The sequence below is a fragment of the Lissotriton vulgaris genome, chromosome 12 (genome assembly GCF_964263255.1).
Source record: "Lissotriton vulgaris chromosome 12, aLisVul1.2, whole genome shotgun sequence".
Taxonomy (NCBI): domain Eukaryota; kingdom Metazoa; phylum Chordata; class Amphibia; order Caudata; family Salamandridae; genus Lissotriton; species Lissotriton vulgaris.
The window spans coordinates 38,353,378-38,376,556 of NC_141700.1; the positions used below are offsets into that span (position 1 = coordinate 38,353,378).

Sequence of the window (23,179 nt, forward strand, 5' to 3'; positions counted from 1 at the left end):
ATCCACTTACGGGAATACTTGGATAAGTACTTGGAGTTGGGGTTCATTCGTCCTTCTGCATCACCAGCGGCCTCACCACTGTTTTTTATTACCAAGGCAAATGGGGAGTTAAGAATGTGTATTGACTTTAGAGCTTTGAACTCTATCACTATCCGGAATCAATACCCCTTACCGTTGATAACCGTTTTGCTTGAACAGGTCAAAGGAGCAGTGATCTACACGAAACTGGATTTGCATGGAGCATACCATTTGGTCCGGATGCGTCACGGCGACGAATGGAAAACAGCTTTTAAAACAAGGTACGGCTTATTCGAATACCTTGTAATGCCCTTCGGGCTGTGCAATGCGCCCGCCGCGTTTCAATTTTTTTTAAACTATGTTTTGAGAGAGTTTTTGGACAAATTCGTGATCGTCTACATTGACGATATCCTGGTTTATTCCGCACATGAAGAACAACATGTACAACACGTGAGTCTCATTCTTCAGGCTTTAAGAAAACACCATTTGTTTTGCAAACTTAGCAAATGCGAATTTCATGTGTCCACTGTGGAATTTCTGGGTGTAATACTCACACCGGATGGTCAAGAAATGGCAGAAAGAAAAGTCAAAGCGATAGCTGAGTGGCCCAGTCCCAAGAACATCAAAGACATCCAGCGTTTTATGGGATTCGCAAACTTTTACAGACGTTTCATCTCTAACTTTTCAGATAAAGCTGCTCCACTCACTCATTTGACAAAGAAAAGTATCCCGTTCGTAGGGACTTCAAAGACACAAAATGCATTAGAAGAATTAAAAATCGCGTTCACCTCTGCTCCTGTTTTAGTACATGCAGATCCAAGTCTTCCGTTCATTGTAGAGGCAGACGCATCAGATGTGGCCATGGGTGCAGTCCTTTCACAAAGGCACCAAGAAACAGGGCAACTACATCCAGTGGCATTCATGTCAAAGAAGTTCAATGCAGCAGAAGAAAACTATACCATCACAGAAAAGGAACTTCTTGCCATTAAAGAGGCCTTTGGAGAGTGGAGACACTGGTTGATGGGAGCGAAACATGCCATAACTGTGTACACGGACCATCGTAATTTACAGTATCTGAGAACTGTTCGTCTCTTGACTCCTCGTCTATTGCGGTGGATGACATTTTTTGAAGAATATCATTTCATTGTCACCTTTCGACCAGGGAGCCAGAACAAGAAAGCAGACGCTCTATCCCGGCAGGATTCTACCGTCAGTTCTGTGATGCCCGCAGAAAGAGCGATCTTTGAGGAACATAAGGTGATAGGAGTGATTCACACTGATCAATTTTTACAGGAAACACGGAAGGGTCTTAATACATTTCGGTGGAAAGATTGGTTGAAACATCATCCTGAATGGATCAAGAAACAAGGGGTGTATGTGAAAGGGAAGCAATTACTCTTACCCTCTTTACAGTTACGTCGCATGGTGTTTCAGTGGTGTCATGAAGACCCTAGTGCTGGCCATCAAGGTGTGGAGAAGACCTGCGAAAAGATTTTGAGGCAATTTTGGTGGCCATCTTTGAGAAAAGATGTTCCTGAATGGATCAAAGAATGCACAACATGCGCACAAAACAAACCTTTGACAGGGAAACCACAAGGGTTGCTACAACCACTACCCACACCGGAAGTGCCTTGGGAAAGCATATCTATGGATTTCATTGTGTGACTACCTGCTGATAAAGGTCATACAGTCATTCTTGTAATTATCGATTATCTAACCAAAATGGGACACTTCGTGGCATGCAAATCCCTTCCCACTGCTGGTCAATTGGCAAAGATACTCATGGAAAACGTTATGAGATTACATGGTCTACCAAAGGTTATAGTCTCGGACCGGGGATCCCAATTTACTGCAAAATTCTGGAAAGCGTGGTGTTCATCTTTGCATATCTCTTCAGCTTTGTCAACCAGCTTCCACCCGCAAACAGACGGAAAGGTTGAACCGAACTTTGAAGCAGTATCTGCGATGTTACGTGGATTGCAATACAGACATGTGGGTGGAATGGCTTTGGTTGGCGGAAATAGCCTATAACAATGCACTTCACAGCTCTACGAAACACACACCATTCTACAGCACATATGGTTTCCACCCCAGGTTCATCCCTTTTAGTTCTCCTATTAGGGGTGATCGTGTTCCTGAAGTCAGGGATAGGATTTCTGCTATACAGAATGTTATTGTAAATACGAGAAAACATTTGGTGACAGCTAAGTTGATGTATAAAAAGCAAGCGGATAAACATCGTAAACAGGGACCTGTGTTTCAGAAAGGTGATCTGGTGTGGTTGTCCACTAGAAACATTCGATTCAGAAGATATAGCATTTTTAACCCACGCTATATCGGTCCATTCCCTGTAGTTAAACATGTGAATCCAGTTGCTGTAAAGATTGCTTTACCTTCCCACATGAAGTTTTACCCTGTGTTCTATGTGTTGTTGTTGAAATCAGCTGCTCGACATGCTCGCGTGCAGCCTCCTTCCGTGTGGGTGGATCAGGGGGAAGAGTACGAGGTTGCGAGGGTGCTGGATTCCAAGGTTAGCAGGGCGAAACTATGGTATTTGATTGCATGGAAGGGCTATGGTGCTGAGGAGAACTCATGGGAACCTGCATCGGGAGTGCATGCTCCAAGACTGGTGGCTGCCTTCTACCGTCGTCATCCTGGTAAACCATGTGCCTGTCTGTGCCCTCCGGGAGGGGGATGTCCTGTTAGGGGGCACTAGGCTTACGAGGGCACAGCCGTCACAAACTACAATTCCCAGCGGCTGTAGCGCCATGCGCGACATGAGCGGATTGCTTCCGGGTCAGGTGGTCACAGCGCATAACCGTACGGAGACTGGGCAGGACGCTGCCGATTATTGTGTTCACTGGCCTCTGGAGATCTGGAACCGGAGTTGTCGGTGGCTGGTAAGGGTGCCTTCGGCACCGTCCTCTGAGTGCTTTTGGAGCTCCATTAACGATCGTTTGTGGTGGTAACAAACGGCGTTTTTCCTTTGGTTGCACGGGAACGTGCTTTGCTGGAATCTGAAACCCTTGTGTAACTGTTTGGGTGTTTTGTGCTTCCAAGTCGAGGGGGAGCTGACCCTTCATATGTTACTTTATGGCTGGATTTACGAGTCAGTATCTGGGTGCAAGGAGTGATTAATATTGTCCCGGATAAAAAGAAGCACATGACTTCATTGGTGTTCGGCAGCATTGAGGAAACTTTGTGTCATTGATTTTTCCATACCCTTACTTGTTGGGGAGTGATGTAACTCCCAGATTGACAAAACACTATTACAAGGGGTAATCGTGTTGTATGCTATTGAACATGGAAAGTGCCTTGCCCAAGACAAAATGTTCATGAAATACATGCTTTTCTTTCTCTTTACAGGAGTTGTGTATGAATGAAGGGGTTCGTCTATGTTAGACAGGTAGTGTGCTTTATCTATGTTTGAAGTTGGAGATATTAGAATACGTAGAGAACTGTCTGATACCCATCATTGTTGTTTCAGCCTCCTGAAGTAGGAAGACTTCTTGTACACAACTCCAATGTGAATTCCTATGTATTTTTCTTTACAGGTTAGTGGTAGCTCAAATAGTTATACATTGTTTATGAGAAGAAGCACGCCTATAGTGGTTAGTAATTGTTTGTTCTTCTCTCTTCTTGTGTCTTCAAAGGTCTCCCTCCCCGCTGTTCCCATCCTTTCCTTCCTGGCTTTATCCATTCTTTCCTCGCTTAACCATCCTTTAGTCTGCGTAGTATTCATAGCAGATTTGGGGCGGTTTAGAGATGGATACTATTTGAGCATCGAACCAACCCTGAGGATTCGAATGGTCGCAGAACAGAGTCTCAGGTGTACCTGTCACGTGTGTGGCCATCTACCGATGTGTGTATTGATGTGCAAATCAATAGGGGACCAAACCTGCGATGCACCTTCATTCAAGCAACATGTCGCCTTCATCACCATACAAAAAGCAAAAGTAACACTAAAAAACAACCCATCTACCCTTCCACCCTGTGCCCCACCCACCCTCCCTGCCTCCCTGCTAGATGAACTTTCAACTGCCCGCCACCCCAACTCAGCAGAGCGCTTTATCCCTCCCATTACCCAATACTTGCTTGTCGGGGGAAGAGTTCAGCGAGGCACCAGCCCCTTAGAGCCCCTAGTCCTGCCCCAGTCCAGAGTCACAAGCGGCAGAGGCCGAAATAGGTACAGGATTATCGTTGAAATCGGGGAACAGTAATATGAGAGCAGAGATCATTCCTTTTCTTGGAGTGGAGATTGGCTCGGTACGGGGCCTCCCGAGCCAGAAGTTCCTGCAGCACTTTCAGTGTCCCGGTGTCGGTGCGGTTTTGACCCACGATCTGATCTGTCCACAGTGCGCCATCCCTCCAGCCAGTCATGTGCAGCCTCGGGCGTATCAAAAAACCATGTTATCTCGACTGCCACTACCCGAAGTCTTGCGGGGAAGAGCATCGAGTATGGCAACTCTTGAGCCCTGAGCAACTTCTTGACCTCAATGAAGCTTCGTCGTCTTCGAGATACGGCCACCGTGTAGTCCGGGAAGAACGTCACAGTGGAATTTAAGTCGCGGATGCGCTGGGAGTTTCTTGCTGCTTGTAAAATGGCATCACGGTCTCTGAAGTTAAATAGCCTGGCGAGCACCGGTCTTGGGGGCGCACCCGGTTTAGGTCTGCCGCCGGGCACCCTGTGGGAACGCTCCACTGAGAAAAAGTCCCTTAGGCTGCAGTTTGGTGGTAATTAGTTCCTCAACATATAAGTCCATAGCCCTTGCACCTTCTGACTCCGGAATACCAATAATCCGAACATTGTTGCGTCTTGCACGCCCTTCTTGCTCATCGAGCTTCTCTGCCAGTGCTCTGTTCTCCTTTTCAAGCTGGGCGACTGAGGTCTGTAATTCAGAAGTGTCTGTAACTAGAGATTTGGCGACTATTTCCACTTCTTTTACCCTATCCGCCATCTTGTGGAGGTCTGCACGCAGCAAAGAAACGTCTGTAGATATTGTGCTCTCCGTCGTCTGTGCATTAGGCAGAGCCTTCATTACATCCTCAAGGGTGATCTTTTTTGCCCCTTCACTGTCCACATGCTTAGTCTGAGAGTGACCGGGAGATGAGCCCTTTTCGTAGCCAAATTTATCCAGCTTCACCTGCATGGTAATATGCCTTGGTCCCCTGCCCGCCATGGTGCCTGATTCGTGTAGCCCACAGTGCCCGTTAGCTGGTCCGGTGGGAGGCTTCCAGTCGGTATGGGCCGGGGGTCCGTCCGTGGAAGAATCAGTACAGTGTGTTGAGCCCAAGGAGCGGGTAACCGGGGACACTTACTGCGTATCAGTGCGGCAGCGACAGCGCCAGATGTCCAATCGGGCGGAGGCAAAAGGGCGCGGTATTGTTTTGCGGTGCTCACATAGATGTACAGCCGCCAGGGACTCCCTTCACCCCGGTCTCAGGCCCACTGACACGCCAGAGCCGTCGAGAACAAGGGACGCAACACCCGGCTCGGGCAGTCCATCCGGGTGAGCCAAAGATCAACGCCGGTCTATGCGAGGAGGGGGGGGAGAACCACCCCCAGGGCGGCAGCTGTTAGTGCACAGCGGCAGCCGGGGTAAGGGGCCCCACACTTACCGCGGCTGCAACCTCTCGTGTCCGTCATGGCCAGCGGCCGGAACTGCGGATCGGAGTCGGCAGAGTCAGGCAGCCTCACTTCATGGGGTGGATAGTCACCGGTGCCGGGCAGCTTCACGAGCGTGCGCCGTTGCTGAAAAACTCGCACTGTCTGTTTCCTCCGCCGGATCAGGGAAAGGCACGGTCGTCACATCCCCGACTACCAGACGGCGGCCGGCTCTCAACTTTAGTCCCCGGTCTTGGCGCTGCAGGTAGGCCGCAGTTTGTCGGTCAGCCTCTCGGTCAGATCACAATGCCCGATTTTCACCGGAATTGCATCAGGCGATACCGCTTGCGCTCCAACCCTGGTGGCCGTCGTCGGAGCAGCGGAAATGTCAGGATAAATGTGAGGATCAGTGAAAAGGGCAGCTGGGTCCTCGGAGCTCACAGGCTAAGCGGCCATCTTGGTCGGCCGGTAGCCTTTTCTACACCTTTTGATGTGGATGCAAAGCTCACTCTCCTGATCTCTTTACACAACGAATTTCATTGTACTTCATATAGTGTTGGTACATCTCCCAGGGCGTCTCATGTCAAAGTTTAGGGTTTAAACCCTGTATGGACTGTATGAGTCAGATGCCCATTGCAGGCCACCACAACATTTGTCTTTGGTATCTGGGGTCAGTGCATGACACACAGTTCTGTGAGTCATGCCTTAGCATGCACCCCAAGGACATCAAAGAGAGAGAGTGTATTAAGCGTATGACACTCCTGTCGCATGGTTTATGTTCACGTACAGGTGACTAACGCATGATTAGTTTAAAGTGTTAATATGGTACAGTGTTATGAATTCAACTTGTATGCATTTGAATGTGTCTTGTGTGCTCTGCGAGCGGTGAGTATGGATTCCTTTAACAGTTACGGCATTCGCTTTTGGGATCCTGACTGGCCAGTCACAGTGTGCCATGTGCTTATGATTTTGGAATTAACTATCACTTCAATCTTACAAAAGGAGTTTGCCACTAATTATAGAGAAGCTAAGTTGTTCCTGGTCAAGGCTCATGATGATTCCAAGCCCAAACTAGGTCCTGTCCTTGCTCGAAGTTCCCAGAGTTCTCTTTACCAAGATCGTCAAGAAACAAGCAGTGCAAACATAAAATAAAAGGGAAACAGTGATTCCTCTAAGTGTCACTCCTCAAAAGGTAAGTTGCTGATATATTTTCTATCCACTGCGGAGTCATCTTCTAAGCATAAACTCATTGAGATACCTGTATGCCAGGGCATGATGCCGGTGTTGCCTGCGGCCCTGCTGCCAGTGCTAGACCCTGCTGTAATATAGGAGTCTCTGCCAAGGCTGCAAGCCCCACCGGCTTATCCAGAGTGTCGGAGTCCGGACTCAGATTCTGCCTTTTAAAAAAAAATATGTTTGACATCTTTCGACATTCTTTGGTCCCCCCACTCAAGAGCTCCTTCTTCCCCATGGGATACTTATTGGTGCAGTTACAGTTCCCCCTGGTGGGTCTTTCCTAAACGCTGTTCACCCCCTTCCTTTCTCAGCCTCCATCAATGCCTCCAGGCCCCACACTTTTGCCAGCAAGACCTTTTCTAGCACCATTACCGATGACAGCTCTGATACCATCTCCAGGCCTGACAACTCAGGTCCCACAATTGGACCAGCCCATGTCTAAGTCTGAAGAAGCCTTAGTCAGATCTCAGAGAGAGGCCGAAAGAACACAGGAGAAATATATGTACAGGTAAACTATGCACAACTTATTTGGCATTGTCTCCATTTGTCTGGAAGAAATGATTAGACATGAGCAGCCATGGTAGGCATAGTAGGCATTGTTATCCATTCGCCCAGTCGCCAACTGGATGACTGCAAACTGTTTACAACTGAATGCAGGAAAAACCGAGGTGCTACTCCTAGGCAAGAACCCCAGCTGCTGGAACGACCACTGGTGGCCCCCCTTGTTGGGCCCTACACCCCCTCCCAAATCTTTGGTTAAAAACTTGGGTGTATGGCTCGACTCTGCACTGAACTATCAGACTCATACAAAAAAAGTAGCGGCTACCTGCATCGGTTTCCTGAGAAGCCTCAATCATATTCTAGGCTTCTTTGACCACAAAACACGGCAGCTCATTGTCCAATCCACCATCCTGGCTAGGTTAGACTACGCAAGCGTCCTACTCCTGGGCGCTAATAAAGCCGAGACAATCAGGTTCCAGCGAATACAGAACGCTGCTGCCAGAGCAATAGTAGGCCTCCCCAGAAGGTGTTCTGCCAGAGCCACCATACACAGACTCCACTGGCTTCCTGTGGAAGCCCGCATCCAATTTAAGGCCCTGACCACGGCTTTTAAAATCCTGAAAATTGACTGCCCCGAACTCCTCCGTTCGCTTTTAACACCTTACACCCCCCAACGCCATTTGCGTTCTACGGGGCAGCACTTGGTAGAGGTTCCCCGCACGAAGTTCTGCCGCATAGGGGGCCGCTCCTTCAGACTGCTGGGAGCAAAACTTTGGAACTCCCTTCCCCTCCACATCCGTTGCCTCGACAACCTGTCCGCTTTTCGCAAAGCAATCAAAACTCACATCTTCCCACCCCTATAATCCTTTCTCCCCCCCCCCACAGGTTGTGCTTTGGTTCTTAGCGCCGGGACGCCCCGTTGCTGGGGCAGCTGTCACGCTCAACAAACCTATAACATAACATAACATAACATTTATTGACCCTCCACCATTCGTGGTCATGGTCGTGAGGGATGCCTCCTCTATAGGATAGGGACTGCACATAGAGGAACTGGAGATCAGACTCCTCTGATCTTCAGAGGAGCAAGTTCTTCAAATCAACTTGCTTGAGCTGAGTATAATATGGCTGGCACTCAATGCCTTCCTCTCCATTTGCAGTCCGTTGGTCCAGATAGAACAACCACAAGGTGGTATGCCAAGAAGTAGGGAGGACGGGGTCTGACATTCTCTGTTGTGAAGCAGTGAAACTCTGTGCCGATGCCCTGAGTTGCTTCTTGCCAGTCAGAAGTGGCGCCTTCACCTGGATGTGATGGAAGACATCTTTGCGCTTGTCTCAAATGAATTTCTTTGCCACTCTTGTCAATGCACAATGCCTACACTTCTGTGTATCCACTGCAGAGAGCCTCGAAGAACACATTTTAGTTGAAGTGGAATTTTTAATTGCACTACAAGTTTCCCCAATACCATCGATTCCTCTTGTTCTAAGGAAGATTCGCAAAGAGTGGGCCCAAGTACTTTTCATCACTCTGGACTGGCCGAGAAAATGGTGTTTGTAGACCTTCTGCATCTTTCCCAGTATCCTCTGCTCCATTTTCTTCTCAGAGAGGGCCTCCTCACCTCGCCTCCTCACCTAGTTGGAGGGGCAGATTCTGCTCATTGTCATCCAGAGCCTCCGCCATCATGCTTGCATATTGAGAAGGGACTCCCGAGTTAATTTTAACTGCCAGAAGTATTGTGACTTTGTCTGCTCAGTGCTCACCGTGATTCAACTAAAACAGTGTATTCTGGAAGGTTAAACAGGTTTGTTGCTTGATGCGCCGATGACAACGTAGGTCCCTTTAGGGTCCACCTGTTCACTATTCTCGCGCTCTCACTTTTATTAGCCCCAAAAACTTGTTCTGTAGGTATCCCTCAGGGATACTTGGCAGCTTTGTCGGCATTTCTCTGCCTTCCAGATCTGCCATCCTTTTCACTATTCTGATGCTCTGTCTTTCGTTTGCCCGGAAATTGTTCTGTAAGTACCCCTAAGGGATACTTGGCAGCCTTGTTGCCATTTCTCTGCCGTCCAGAAAAGCCGTTCTTGTTTAAGTCACTCGTTTTCATTTGATTTCTAATGGGACTGGCCAATGTATTTCCACCTACTCCATTTGTCATGCTGCAATGGGACCTCAATTTGATTTTAACATTTGTCATGGGGGTTTCCATTCAAACCTCTTCCTAGTTGTTAATTCAGGTTTATAACATTTAAAACAGTGTTTCTGGATGCAGTCACTCCAGCGAGGTGTGTCAGTGAGATGCATGCACTAAATGTTCACACCCCGGTTTTCGTGTTTTATTTCCCAACACTGGCCCATTGAACCAGAGTTTCTTTCTTGCCAAAGGTGGGGACTCATTACAATGTGGGTCAATCCATTACATTTCCATCTTTTTTATCCTCGTTAAGGAGGAGGAAACTCTTCATAGTCTGGACCCCAGAAGGTCGGTCAGATTTTATATTGACAGTACCAAGGAGATTAGGTCTAATGATCAGTTCTGCATAGGGTACATATGGCAATGCAGTACAGAAGAGAATCCCGTTTCGGCGGATCATCTTATGTATCAAAATGTGCTGCGCCTATGCACGTATGGAACCACTGACACACATACAAGTCCATTCCACTAGGGCAAAATCCTCAAAATCAGCCTTGGGAAGGGGAGATCATGTGGCCAAAATCTGCAAGATGGTGACATGGACATCCTTTCTTACCTTCGCTGAGCATTACTGCTTAGAGTCAGAGGTGAGAAGTGATGGCCATTTTAAGCACACTAACCACATTAATTTCCGGGCCTGATGCAGGGGTCAAGTGAACCCTCCCTAGGTTCCGACCCACCAGCCAGTATGCAAGCCAGGTTATTGGACAACTAGATAGTAAAATTTAAAATTCGGGCCCAAATCCACACTGATCCAATGGGAATTGAAGCTTAGACAGAGCCACTGGTCTGCAGGAAGTGTGCTAGCTAAGGTCTCCCAGAAGGGAGTGAAGATCCCAGAAGAAAGATCTGGGGAGAATTACAGGAAGGTTCCCAAAGTAACAGTAGAGCCTAGAGAGTGTCACCATTTAGCTATAGCGATACAGCCTGCCACGGATAGGGAAAGAGATCTCCAAAAGGGGAGGCTCGACCGAATGGAGGTGACTGTCATCCCCAGATTGTCATCTCTTCAATCTGGGAGTGTGTGGTATATCCGGATCTCTAGATACTGGACGGAGGTTGGCTCCCAGAGAATGGGTCCTCCCACATTATCTCAAGTATGCGTGGGGTCGCCCCTGCCCCAAGTGGAAATGAGAACGATTTCTCTCAGTTAATAATGAGTCCTGACACCGAGTCAAACTCCATCAGGTCGGAGGTGATGTCTCTGAAAAAGAGTAGAACATTGTATGCATACAAGGAAATGATGTGGGAACCATCAGATAGTGGGATTCCCCAGCCCACGCCCTACGCCTGTGCCTGAGCTGCAAAGGGCTCCATCTTTAGAGACAAAAGAAGAGGTGAGAGGAGGCATCCCTGCCTGGTTCCTCGTTCATCGGGATGAACTTAGAGAGACACTCCCCAAATCGAGTTTGTGTAGTGGAGGAAGTGTATATTATGCGAATCAACTTAGTTATGTTGGGTTCGTAGCCGACCTGTTCCAGGACAGAAGATAAAAAGTCCCATTTAAGAAAGTTGAACGTTTTGTGGGTATCTAACAATAGTACTGTCATGCAGGACCATGTCATTTGGCTTTCTTCCAACACTCGATAAAGGCAATGGATGTATTCCTCCCCAGTCCTTATGTACCAATTGCGGCAACATTTGCTGAACTCTGTTAGCTAAAACTGCACTCAGGATTTTATAGTCGATATTCATTTTTGCAGTGGGCAATAAGATGTCATGTCCTGGGGGTCTTTCCAAAGTTTTACTAGTGAGACCGTAGAGGTCTCTCCTATCGTGACTGGGATGCGCCCCGGTTCCAGTGCTACCTCGCATAATTTTAGTAAGCTAAGAGCTAATTTCCCTTGGAATGCTTTATAGAACTCCGCCGGGAGGCCATCCATCCTAGGACACTTACCGGTAGATAAAGCTGTAATTGCCATTTTCACCTCTTGAAGCGTTATGAGGCGTCCAAGTCTCCCCGCTCTATCAGGAAGATTCTAGGAAGAGGTATAGGCTTTAAAAATTGCACCAGCACTTCAGGGGATGCCTCCCGGTCGGCATGTATAAGTCCATATAATGAGAATTAAAGGCATTTTGTATAGCCTATTGTGCATTTAAAAAGCTGCCATCAAGGGCTCGAATAGTGGTCATGGGGGGCTCACTGGTTTCCCTATTAGCCAACCACGCCAGCATTCAACCCAGTGCCCCTCTGAGTGACTTCTAGCGGTATAGGCCGTATTATCCAAGCATCAGAGATGTACTAATATCTGTGCTTCTGTTTCCCTGAGACTGCTCAGAGTCTGAAGGAGCCTGGGAGTAGCAGCAGCCCTCTACTCCACCCCTATGTATTCACACTCAGCTGTTTCCAATTCCCGGAGTAGGGTGGGTCAGACCCCAACCAAAGTCTGTATGCATTATTCCCAGATGACCACCTTAAAGGCCTCCCATCCCATGGCTAAAGAGAGGCCCTCATTGCGCTTGAAGTAGTCCTGTATTGAGTCAGCCAGGACATCCTGGAATGGCGGGTCCTCAAGAGCAGAAGGCTGTAGTCTCCAGGTCGGTATTGGAGATGCCCTCCATCCCTATTGTAGATCTAGTTTTATGGGGTTATGGTTGTAAAATCCCTTCTCCGGATAATCTGGGGAGGTGATGTAAAGGGAAATTGTATTTGCTCAAAAGATGCGATCAAGGTGTGATTAGCTTTTATGAACTGGCAAATAGAAAGAGTAGAAACAAACGCCTGGGTTTTGTTGGTGCCAAATGTCTGCCAAGTCCCATTGTTGCAGCCACTGCTGCAGATTCTTAGCTGTGGTAACCGTGGGGACTACTGTATGAGATGGATTCAGGTCGAGGTCTAATACTGTATTTAAGTCCCCACCCAGGAGCCAAGAGATGTGTGCCCACCTCACTAAGCGGAGGGAAACCACTGTAGGAATTGGGATTGCTCTGTGTTGGGGGGTGTATATGCTGCCGATCAGGATCTGATTGTCATTTAGGCACGCCCAAGGAAAATAAATCTGCCCTCTGAGTCCACTTTTTGTGACAGTGCCTCCACTGGGGTCCCCGCCCTCACCCATGTTAAGACTCCCCTGGCATATGCTGAGTAATTAGTCATATATACCTGACCCCTCCATCGCTACTGACTTCGGGCTACCTATGGATGCGCAATATATAACTTATAACAGATAAATTTGTATATTTTTACATTTCAGAAAGGTATAAACGTGGTAATGTTTAATGGAGGTATGCATCCCAAGGACATTCCAATGGGAGCACTTTGTAGGAGAGGAGCGTCATGTGCCTAGAGTAACTGTCCCTCCCTTCTGTTCCCATGTGGAGGGATATATGGCCAAAATCGGGGTTGGGAAAGGTAAATATAGTGGGAGCGCCCTCTGAAAGAATAAAACCTAGGACCAATGATCACAATACTCTGGGGTTAAGAGGCAAACAATCATCAAACTGGATGTAACAGCAATACTTTGGGCAGCAAGGCTATGGCTTGTCGCCCAAACTCTGTGTCAAGTCCATCGGAAGTGGAGGGACAGCAGTAAAGAGGCGTTCAGGGGGTGCTCACCGGCTAGGTACCTAGTGATATGCTTTGGACACAGCGCGGCTCCCGTGTATCCCAGAGAACTGCCGATAGTACAGGTACAATCAGGCCAGTTCCACGTATCTGTGGTCTCCATGGGGGAGGGCTCCCACTGCAGCAGCATGCCATAGGTTTATATAACTTCATCCACTTTCTAGGGGAGGTTACAAGCGGGAGCCCTCCCACCTCTGATTGGGCAGAGCCGCAAGAGCTCATAGACTTTGAGGGTGCTGAGGAGGAGTCCAAATGGTCGACCTGTTCTGCGTGTAGGGGGGCTGCCATCTTTAGGGCATATACCTTTGTAGTTGAAGGCATGCTCTGGGTTGGTGTTTGCCCGGGTTGGCGGCTCTGCTCCTGGAGGTAGCAGCCAAGTCTGAGGAACCCATGTCTGTCCTCTGGCACAATCTCGCCTTGCATCTTGGCTTCCAGACAATCCCAGACCTCAGATGGTTCTGAAAAGGACAAGGGCTCATTGTCGTGGAACACTTTCACCTTGGAAGGGAAAAGAAGCACATACTGCAGGCCTAGGTTCTTAGTTTGCATTTCGCCCCAAAAAGAGGCTCATTGTTGCTGAACTGCCAGGGTATCATCTAGAAACAGGAGAATCTGATGATTGTCTTGAAGAATGGAGCTTGCCCGGCTAGTCATCTTAAGGATTGTGTTGCGGTCTTTGATGTGCAAGACAGTGGCGTAACGAAACTTGAGGGGGCCCCCCTGCAAAACACATGGAGGGCCCCCCCCCGTGACCCGGCCCACCACCTGCCACTTTGCCCCACTCCCCAAAAATCTAGCATATTTCAATTTGAAACCTCCAACATTTAAATGAAATACCTCTATATTGTCTTTTTCAAAGTTCTAATGAGAAAGTGGGAAACCCTCTCAACATATAAGCTATGCCATTTCTAACAATAATGTCAAACGCAGATTATTTAATTGAGGCAGCAATCAGAACGATGCCAAGGAGCAATCCTATTGTCTCAGGAACTGCAGCAATAAGAACAATGCCAAAGAGTGGTCCTATTGTCTCAGGAACTGCCTATGGCTGAAGAATAACTATGAAGGGTCAGAATTAGAATTGACATTAATGGGCAACAACATGAAACTTTGAAAGCCTAACCCAAACCTGGAATTCCATAAAAACTCGACTGGCAACCAGTGGTGCTGGTGATGTTTATAAATGGTGAGGCGTAAAAGTTGTGTGGGAGAGCACCATGGCGAGTGAGTGCAGCGAGCGAGCCTGAACCATTAAAAGAGGGTTCGGGGGTTCTCCTCTGAGAAAATTTTGAAAAAAGAGTAGGTAAATGGTGCGTTTTCAAGCAAATGTGATAAGCAAGAAGGTTATTGAAGCAATTGTGAAAGTGTAGTTATTACATTATTAGAGTCATATCACATACCAACAACATGATAGCTGCTTATTCAGTATAACCACAGAGCTTCAAACAGACTTCAATACACAATGCAGAGAACCTCACAGGATTTTTTTTATTTAAACTGCAAACAACTAAACAAACAACTGAACAGAAACATTCAAGAAGAAATATTATGATTGACGTATTGTTCACTTTCTGTCCACAAAATCTAGGGAAGTAGTCACTCTGCACTTCAAAAAGTGTTCATCTTTATATAGCGGGAACACAACCCGAAAGTATTAGCGCAGCTGGCTTTACATGAGCGCGCCAGTCAGTACACATTGAGGACGCAATCAGTATCACTCAGTGTCCTCCCTCCGAGCTTCATACAAACAAAGTCAAGAACTGACTGGCACGCTCATTTAAAGCCAGCTGCGATAATACTTTCGGGTCGCGTTCTCGCTATATAAACATTAACACTTTTTGAAGCACTTCAAAGAGTGTTCACAAAAAAGTATTTCGTTCATTTCATCATGGACTTTGCAAACTCACTAACAGGGTTAATAGTGAGTTTGCAAAGTCCACGGTGTAATAAAATACACAGGGACTCACTGGAAAGAACTACATACTTTCTTGTTAGGCACGGGGAGATTAATGATTTTTCCCCAATCCCCAGTATCACATGATGTTGAGCCAACGACGCCAGGCCGACCTGCTCGAACCACACACCACAAATATTTTAAAAAAGCGAAGGAAAGTTTTATTTAAAACAATCTGTTCAAGAATCATTTAATGTCATCAGGGCAAGACGCTACAGAACAGAGCTGGTTTTATCAGGGGGCCCCCTGAAAGTCTGGGACCCTGGGCCGGAGCCCACTTTGCCCATGCTCAAAAAGTCTCTGGTTGGCATCTGACAGTCTTTTTTGCCGCACCCTTTCTCCTCCTTTTCCATTAATTCCCTCACTACCACTCACCGACAATGCACCTCATCTCTCTATAACACCTTTCTGACAAACATTTCATTTTTTATAGCTCTACTCATAGTTTACTCACACTCAGTTCTGTGATCTGCATGGTACACGTTTTTTGTAGCATGCATATTAACCCTATGCGCCTTGTGGGTGGTTGGAGTGCCCACGTGAGTGCATGGTGAGTGATGCGACAGTGTGAGAAATGGGTAAGAGGAGTGGCTGCAGGGTGATTGAGATGACCATATGAATTTGGGTGTGGATGTAAGTGCAGAGTGGGACATATGAATGCAAGGTTAGTGATGGGCTTGTTTAAGTGGGTTTGCAGATTAAGCAGTGAGTGGGACAGCTGAGTCAAGTGTGACATTAGTGCAGGGCCAGTAGTGTGCTTGTGTGACTGCCGGGTTAGGTACAACAGGGTGAACAACGCAAGTGCATTGTGAGTGAAGAGTGATCACTGTAAGTGCAGGGTGAGCTGGTGAATGTTGTGAGTGCATGGTGATCAGTTTGAGCACATTGCGATTGCTGTGAGTGCAGGTTGAGCGTAAAAGTGACGGGCGAGAATGAGGAGTGAGTTGTCTGAATGCAGGGTGCATTCCCAGACACTTGAAGTAACTTAGCATGTTATTGACGCCGGCGTAGGGTTTTCAGATATACGTTAAAATATTGCTATTATGGCGTTAATCAGAGATCGATGGTTGAGGAAATAAATAAGGTACTGATCCTCCAACAAACTTCCTGTCTTATGATTAGGGTTGCTAGCTCATTATTTTGATGTCCCAGACTGGACAAAAATAAACACTCACCTAAAGCCGTATTTTCAGCACCTATCTGTTCATACTTCGAACAACAAATATAAATAGAAAGCACTTTTAATTGTGTTCTTGGGCTGCCTGAATGATCCATGACTGATCATTAAAGTGAGCAAAGACAGGAAAGTCACATTACAGATCAATAGAAACTTTATTTATAAAGCTATTTAATGTCAAGACAAGGTTTTTCCAAGCTCTTTAAACAACACATTGCTGTCATTTTTCTTATGGCAACCTTACTTTATATTCCTTTTCATGAAATGCATTCTCACACTACGGCATTAAATGTAAAATTCAAAAAATGCAAGGAATAGGCAGAGTGTGGGCCCAGGAGGTACTGGAACCAGAAAAAAAACTAAACCTTGGTAACCAGTTTACAAAGGTATGTAAATATGCAAAAGGTCTCTGGCCTCGAGGCAGTTGCCTTCAACACCCTTGCTTCTGGGCCTGGAAGATGAAGTTACCTGCACCCACCGCACATGGCACGCACCATTTAATTTTATGAGGTAGGACTGTTATGAGGCAACTCACTGGTGCAACCAACGCCGACGAGAGAGTGTAGTACTGGCTGTGTGTGCTACAGTACTGATGGGGTCCCTGGAGGCTGGAAAACAGGGGCTGCTGGGGGCATAGCTGCCAAGGTTTCTGATTGCTTATGTGTGACATACTCATAATTTCAGTGTAATTATGAGTGACATTTCAACGACTAGGAGTGACACTTTCTAGTGTGCCAAATCAAGCAATGAAGACGAGGGAAACATAGAAATATCAGAAATTACACCCATTGAAGTGACAAGAAACTCTAAGAAGATCTTAAAACTGCTACAAAGCACCAGAAATGTAAGGACACTAACCTATTGCCCTTACATAGGAGTGCTACATAGAGGCTGCACTTTGCTGCAGCCAGGCCCCAGAGTCAGGGGTTTTGAGGGAAGCAGAGGTGTGTGAGAAGGCTACATACACATAGCTGGCAAGTTTTCAAATTCTGTGACATCACCATGGATTCAGTGCACTTATGAATGACCCTCAACAGCCAAAGACCAAGCAATAAAGAGCAAGGAAATAATAAATATTAGAAATGATACCCCTTTGATCAATGAAAAGCCCTAAAACATATTTCAACTGCTTCAAAACCACAAAATGGAAGGTTAAAATACTGATACAAAACTATTTGTTTACTAAGAACATAGAAAAGTAAAGCAATCATCACCATAAAATGTCTTACACCCAGATGCTATTGAATTTTATTGCGTCCTATTAGTACAGTGAAGTACGTGTAGCTGAGATCGAAAAAACAATGGGTTGATATGTTGATGTTCCAGCCAGTAAAAGAAAAAGTAAAATCAAACCTGCTACATATTTTTACCGTTTATCCCTATACTTCACACACATAAAAAGAAAGCATGCTTAAATGTGTTCTGACCAACTGATACCTAAAGTAAACAAACACCGAAATTGCACATTACAAATGACTAAATACGCTTTTGTTTCCAGTTAGTATAAGGCATGTCCAGGATCCAGGCCTTTGCAGAGTCTTAAAATAACAATTGATGGCCGGAAATTTTCTCTTGGAAAGGTGTGAACTCTGAATGCATGACTCACCCGCGTGTTGCACAGTAATACCCATCTTTGTATTTAAAACTCTGTTAGTTAACCTATGGATATGAATATTTACATAGGCCTTCTCACTAGTCAACACAATGGACTGCATAATCAAAGATAGCTGCACGACGCGTTTGGTTCACATTTACTACCAGCCTGGTATACAAGTCTCAGGCCACTTTTGACATTGACAAGTTTGGTCTAACCTTAGGTAAAAGATTTACTCACAAGAAGATACTCCTGTGAGTTCATCTGCTCGTGGTAGAGGGTGAATGGGCCTTACGGATCCAGTTTGTTCTGGGGTGGAAAGTACCTGACGGCCTGAACACACACACTCGAACACACACACAAACACACACAAAAATGCACACAAACACACACGAACACACACACAAACACACATGCTCCCCCCTCCCCAGTGTCTGTGGTTAGTCACAAACTTCCTCTGACTGCTACACATCCTGGCTATGGTCGGCGGTTTACTCCTGTAAGGGGTCATAGTAAATCAATCTCCATGGTAGGAATGGACAGGGATCACCTCTAAGATTTGGAGGGGGAGGAGGAGAAGGAGTTTCTCCACAGGAGTACATGTTTTTCCTCACAAAAGAAACACACGCGGCTGTACTTCTGCGAAGGTGTTTCTGAAACGCTGTGCACAGTAATGCACGTGGACAGCCCCTTACATAAAAACAAGGACGAATTCATAGAGTTTTCCTATACTGGCGGTTCTACTGGAATTGAATACCCAATAAATTAATGTTAGCGTTGATGCAAAGGGCTGTGCCTGTGGAGATTGAAGGGTTATCTCTAGAAGTCACAAATCATCACTGCGGTTTTAATTATGCCTTCTGCATACCTTGGGCTCTGCCAAATTATCTGGTGCAGCCATTTCTTAATCCCAGAAGAAGCCTGGCCTCAAATATATAACTTGTTGCTCTTCACATTCACTTGCTGCTTAAGCAGCTGATCTACTTGTAAATTAGTGGGAACGGTTTCCTTCAAGTGCCTCAGAAACTCTTGAGCCTGTCATGTTTACATTCGGAGAACTGCGGGATCTATAGAAGCGCTGACTTTATGTACATGGGCAGTGCAGATACTGAGATTCTGGGGGTAAAGGGTGGGTGGGGAAAGTCTCGAGCCTTTTCAAAGTGTTGCTTCTACCTTCCTGCTTCAGCCTGTCGGCCTTCGTAAACATAAATATGCATGAAAATAATTTATGTTAAGAACTTAATTAGCATTTTTCTACTAATAGTACGGTGTTACGAATACGACCCTGCACCCAGCAGAGTGGGCTACCTGCGTGACATTGGTTATTGGGAAAGGCAATGGTTTATAAGCCTGAAAACGTGCGATGGCTGTCATCTGTCTAAAACATACCTGTTTCAGAGGTAGGCGTGAGGCGGGCCGGGCAGCTAGCAGAAGCAGAAGGCAGGGGCAGGGTTGGGCAAGGATAGCCAGGCAGGGTCTGGGGGGCTAGTAATACATTCATTTAAATTATGGCCGGTGACGTCCTTCGAACAGTCCTGCGGTAGGAGCGTGGCTGGGTCCTGGGAAGGCGCACCTCAGTCTCACGCTGTGACGCAGCACACTTTAAATTGCGTGCGCACGTCATGGCAAATTCAATCAGGGCAGGCATTGGTTACCAGCTCTGCCCCACCCCGGAGAACACTCAAACGACGAGCCTCAGAGGCCCCGGCCGGGCCCACACTCCAGTTATAAGAGGCTCGGCTGGGGCCCGTGCGTGCGCAGAAAAAGTTGTGCCCCATTTTATTAATGAAGAGTGGGTGAGCCTCTGAGGCCCGTCCGAGCGTGTGTGTACGGCACGCACCTTTTAATTAAGGATTCATGAGCCTCTGAGGCCCGGGCGACGGGCCGGGGGCCCCCCTGGTGCATGCCTTGCGCACCATGATCTAATTTATTAAAAGGCCGGGGGAGTGCTGTGCGCACTGCGCACCATTCAATCAATGATGAAGTGAGGGCCCCTTGGAGCGTGGGGGCCCCTGGAGCGCGGGGCCCCCCCGCAATGCGTGGGCTGCGGGGGCCTGTGTTACGCCCCTGTTGCAAGAGCTTGGCTAGGACGGGGTGCAGTGGGGGCCAAGGGGGAGGGCGCTTCGTTGGGGCCCAATGGGCTCTCTCAATGGAGAAGAAGGGTGTGAGTTCCTCAGTCGGGACCAGCTCTTTAAACCATTGCTCCAGATGGTCCACCGTGTTGGATCCCTCGCATCCCTCTGGGAGGCCTATAAGGTAAATATTGCTGCACCTGGCTCTCCCCTCTGCGTCTTCAGTTCTCATTTCTAGGAAGTTCAACCATAGTTGCTGTTGAAAGTGAGAGGCTTGAGGCTGAAGATCAGCGAGTACCTTTCTCAGTGAGAGTGACCTGTGCCAAGAGCTTATGATCATGCCAGAGCAGATTAATTTCCACTGCCACAGCATTCAACTTCATTTCTAGGCGGACCTTGGAGGTCTCATTAGCTGGCAGATTGACATCTACTTTGTCCCTTCCAGACATGTCAGCTGCCCCCTCCAAGTGGGTCTCCGGGCAGCCCGAAGACTTGGCCATCATCCTGACTGGCTTGGTATGCCCCATCACCACCTTTCTGGGTCTATGACTGCAGAGAGCAGGCTTGCCGGTCCTCCCTTTGTAGGGAGGTTGTCAGGTTGCTTAAAAGGGGTTTTTGGAGGTACAGCGTGTGCCAACTACCGAGGCTATAGTGGGTCCCAGAAGAATAAGAAAAAGAAGGGGGTGAGGAGAAGACCCCCTGTGGTATGCCTGTAGGTTTAGATGCGTATTCTGTGTGGGGCCCGCTTACTCCATCCACTGCCATATAGTAGTGGGCGGAAATCACAAACAGCCCCGTTTGATCTCATGTGTTGGCTTTAGCCTGCCCTAGAACAGGACTCCCCTTCAGGCCACTCGCTTTGAGGGGCCCTGTTTGCTAGACCCCAGAAGGGGGAGGTGACAGTCTCTCCTTCCCCTTATATGCAACCGCCTGCCATACCGAGAGACACCTGCAATACCTGGCAGGACCCAAAGAAGCTGCAATCAAGTTATTGATGGCGGGACCCCAATGGTGTGATCTTGCTGCAGGATTTGGGGGCCCTTCAGACACACTTGTGTGCTCAGGGGGGAAATGGCACCTTTAAGGTCTGCTGCACAACTCTGGTTATCCCCCCACCTCTCATGGGCACCTTGGCTGCACAGCGACATAGAAGTCGCCCTCTCCTCTAACCCCACCCCAGCCATGCCCCTGGATCCCACAGATGTCCATTCATAGTGCAGGGCTCCGGGTTAGGAGGTTTGGAGTTTTCAAGTCCTCACCCAGGCCTTACGCCCAAAGGCTGAATTTGCTGCTCCCCTGCTTGCCTACAACAGGCTGTGGCGCTCCCATTCGTCCCAGGGTCACTCCGTCACTCGTAGCCCCTCCGGTGGCCACCCTGCAGCACTCCAACCACGCCCTCTCGATCCTTGGTAGTTGGAAACGGCTGTCGCCACAGAATGATGAAGGATGGTGGGGCCGATGCCAGGAGCTCCTGGGTTAAGTGGCCACCATGCTGCTTCTGCAAGTCACGCTCGGTCCCCACCCCTTTGTTTTCTCTTAATCAATGATCACCTCTGTTTAAGCAGTTGCCTTGTCGTTGACGGTTGTCTCCCCACTGTCAGATACCCTATCATTATCAAAGGAGACGCTAGTGGCAGCATCTGCTGCAGTATCCGCAGCAAGAAACTTAGATTATCAGGTTGTTTCCATTCTGCCATTGCTGGACATACCAATAAACTTTGTTCAGCACTGTCTCCTCTAAAGGCGCTAGGCCGTCCACCTCCTCGCATATAAGATGAGTCTGGAGAGGTTCTTTCAGTGACAGTCTGCGGAGGCTTAGGGTACAATACATCCCATAATATAATCAGGACACACCGCAAGAACTTTATGACAATCTCTATCAAAAGAGGAGGCATTATGAAGATTCATGACATTATGGGACATATGACCATTATTAACAATGTAACTACAGCAGGTACAGAAAATACTCAAGGAAATAGCAAATTCCACAAGTTTCATTTGGCTTCAAGCGTTCTGCAAATGATGGTGAGACTTTCCACTAACGAACAAGCTTACAGCCATGTGGTTGCTCTTAAGTAACACTTAATGACTGATGATATGTTATTTCAGTGTTATTTTATGTGTGGACCTTTCGGCAAATAGTATGTGAGAAGACAACAAAAGAAGGACAAACACAGCCAGTTCTAGATGAAGTCACATGCTTGGCCTTTCTCTCTTACCTCTGCACAAGTGGTCAAATAGTTGTAGGCTGCAAGCGGGATTTTGGTTTGTTCTCCACGGATGACATGGTATGGCAAGGTGAAATCAATGAAGAAAGATTTGAAGGTTTTCAAGGCCTTGGGCTTTGCAAGCCCTAGTCCCTTCCCCTCTGACAGAGCCACAGCCTCTGTAATCCATGTGGTAATTGAGTCTGGAACCTCCACATGGAGTTGGGCTTCACCTGTTGTGTCACTGCCAAAAATGAATAAACAATTGGACAAATACAAAATTTGAATATGTTATCTTTCAGATAGAACAATTAGAAAGTAGAGTTTCGTTTTAATACGATATCTTCAGATTTGTGGAGAATATGCTAAATCCAGAGGACTATTCACTCTGCCACAGTATTCCTTTAATAAAGAACACTCCACTGGTGGATTATCCTCCAGATTTAACATGTCTTTGAGAAATCAGAGTAGTTTCCATAATCAACTGACTGTAAAGCAAGCCTTAAATGTCACTGTGCTTGAGAACAGGATGAATTCTTTTAGCACTTCACATCTGGCGTATGTTAATAGGAAATGAATTGTTGTTAATTCAAATAAAAGAATGTTGATAATGTCTATCATTTGTATGAGACAAACTTGGAAAGTGATGCTTACTGTGATCTACACCATTGCTGTGGCATATAAGGGCTTTGAATCGCATTAAGTGAACTGTGTAGAATGTGAGTGTGAACGTTGGTGGTAATGGGTTTTGCTCATGTCATGTAGTATATTTTAGGAAATTCGTATAATTTGGTTAACTTGGGTAGATTCTGTTCTGGATAGGAGTCCGTTTAGTTCTCTCCTGACTTGAGCATTTGACAGTGAGTGAAATTTTGGTCTAGGATAAGAGAATGTTCTCCTGACAACATATGCTTCTGTTCTGGCTCTGAAGACGAGGTGTTATGCAACTTATTTTTGGAAAAAGCATTTTCATTTAGCCGAGGAGTGGTAGGAATTGCTGCTTTAATGAGATGGGATTTTATTCTGCTGATAGTGTGTATTGAGAGGGAAGGATTTTAATC

General features: G+C 47.0%; 1 protein-coding gene across 2 annotated transcripts in view; it reads right to left on the reverse strand.

Moving 5' to 3' along the window:
• CPAMD8 (C3 and PZP like alpha-2-macroglobulin domain containing 8) overlaps nucleotides 1-23,179 on the reverse strand; it is a 1,208,079-nt gene that overhangs the window by 908,740 nt on the left and 276,160 nt on the right. For both annotated transcript variants that reach the window (XM_086946939.1, XM_086946938.1), the window contains exon 20: nucleotides 22,131-22,362. In XM_086946939.1, the coding sequence (XP_086803065.1) occupies nucleotides 22,131-22,362 (232 nt within the window). The remainder of the gene's footprint in view (nucleotides 1-22,130; nucleotides 22,363-23,179) is intronic.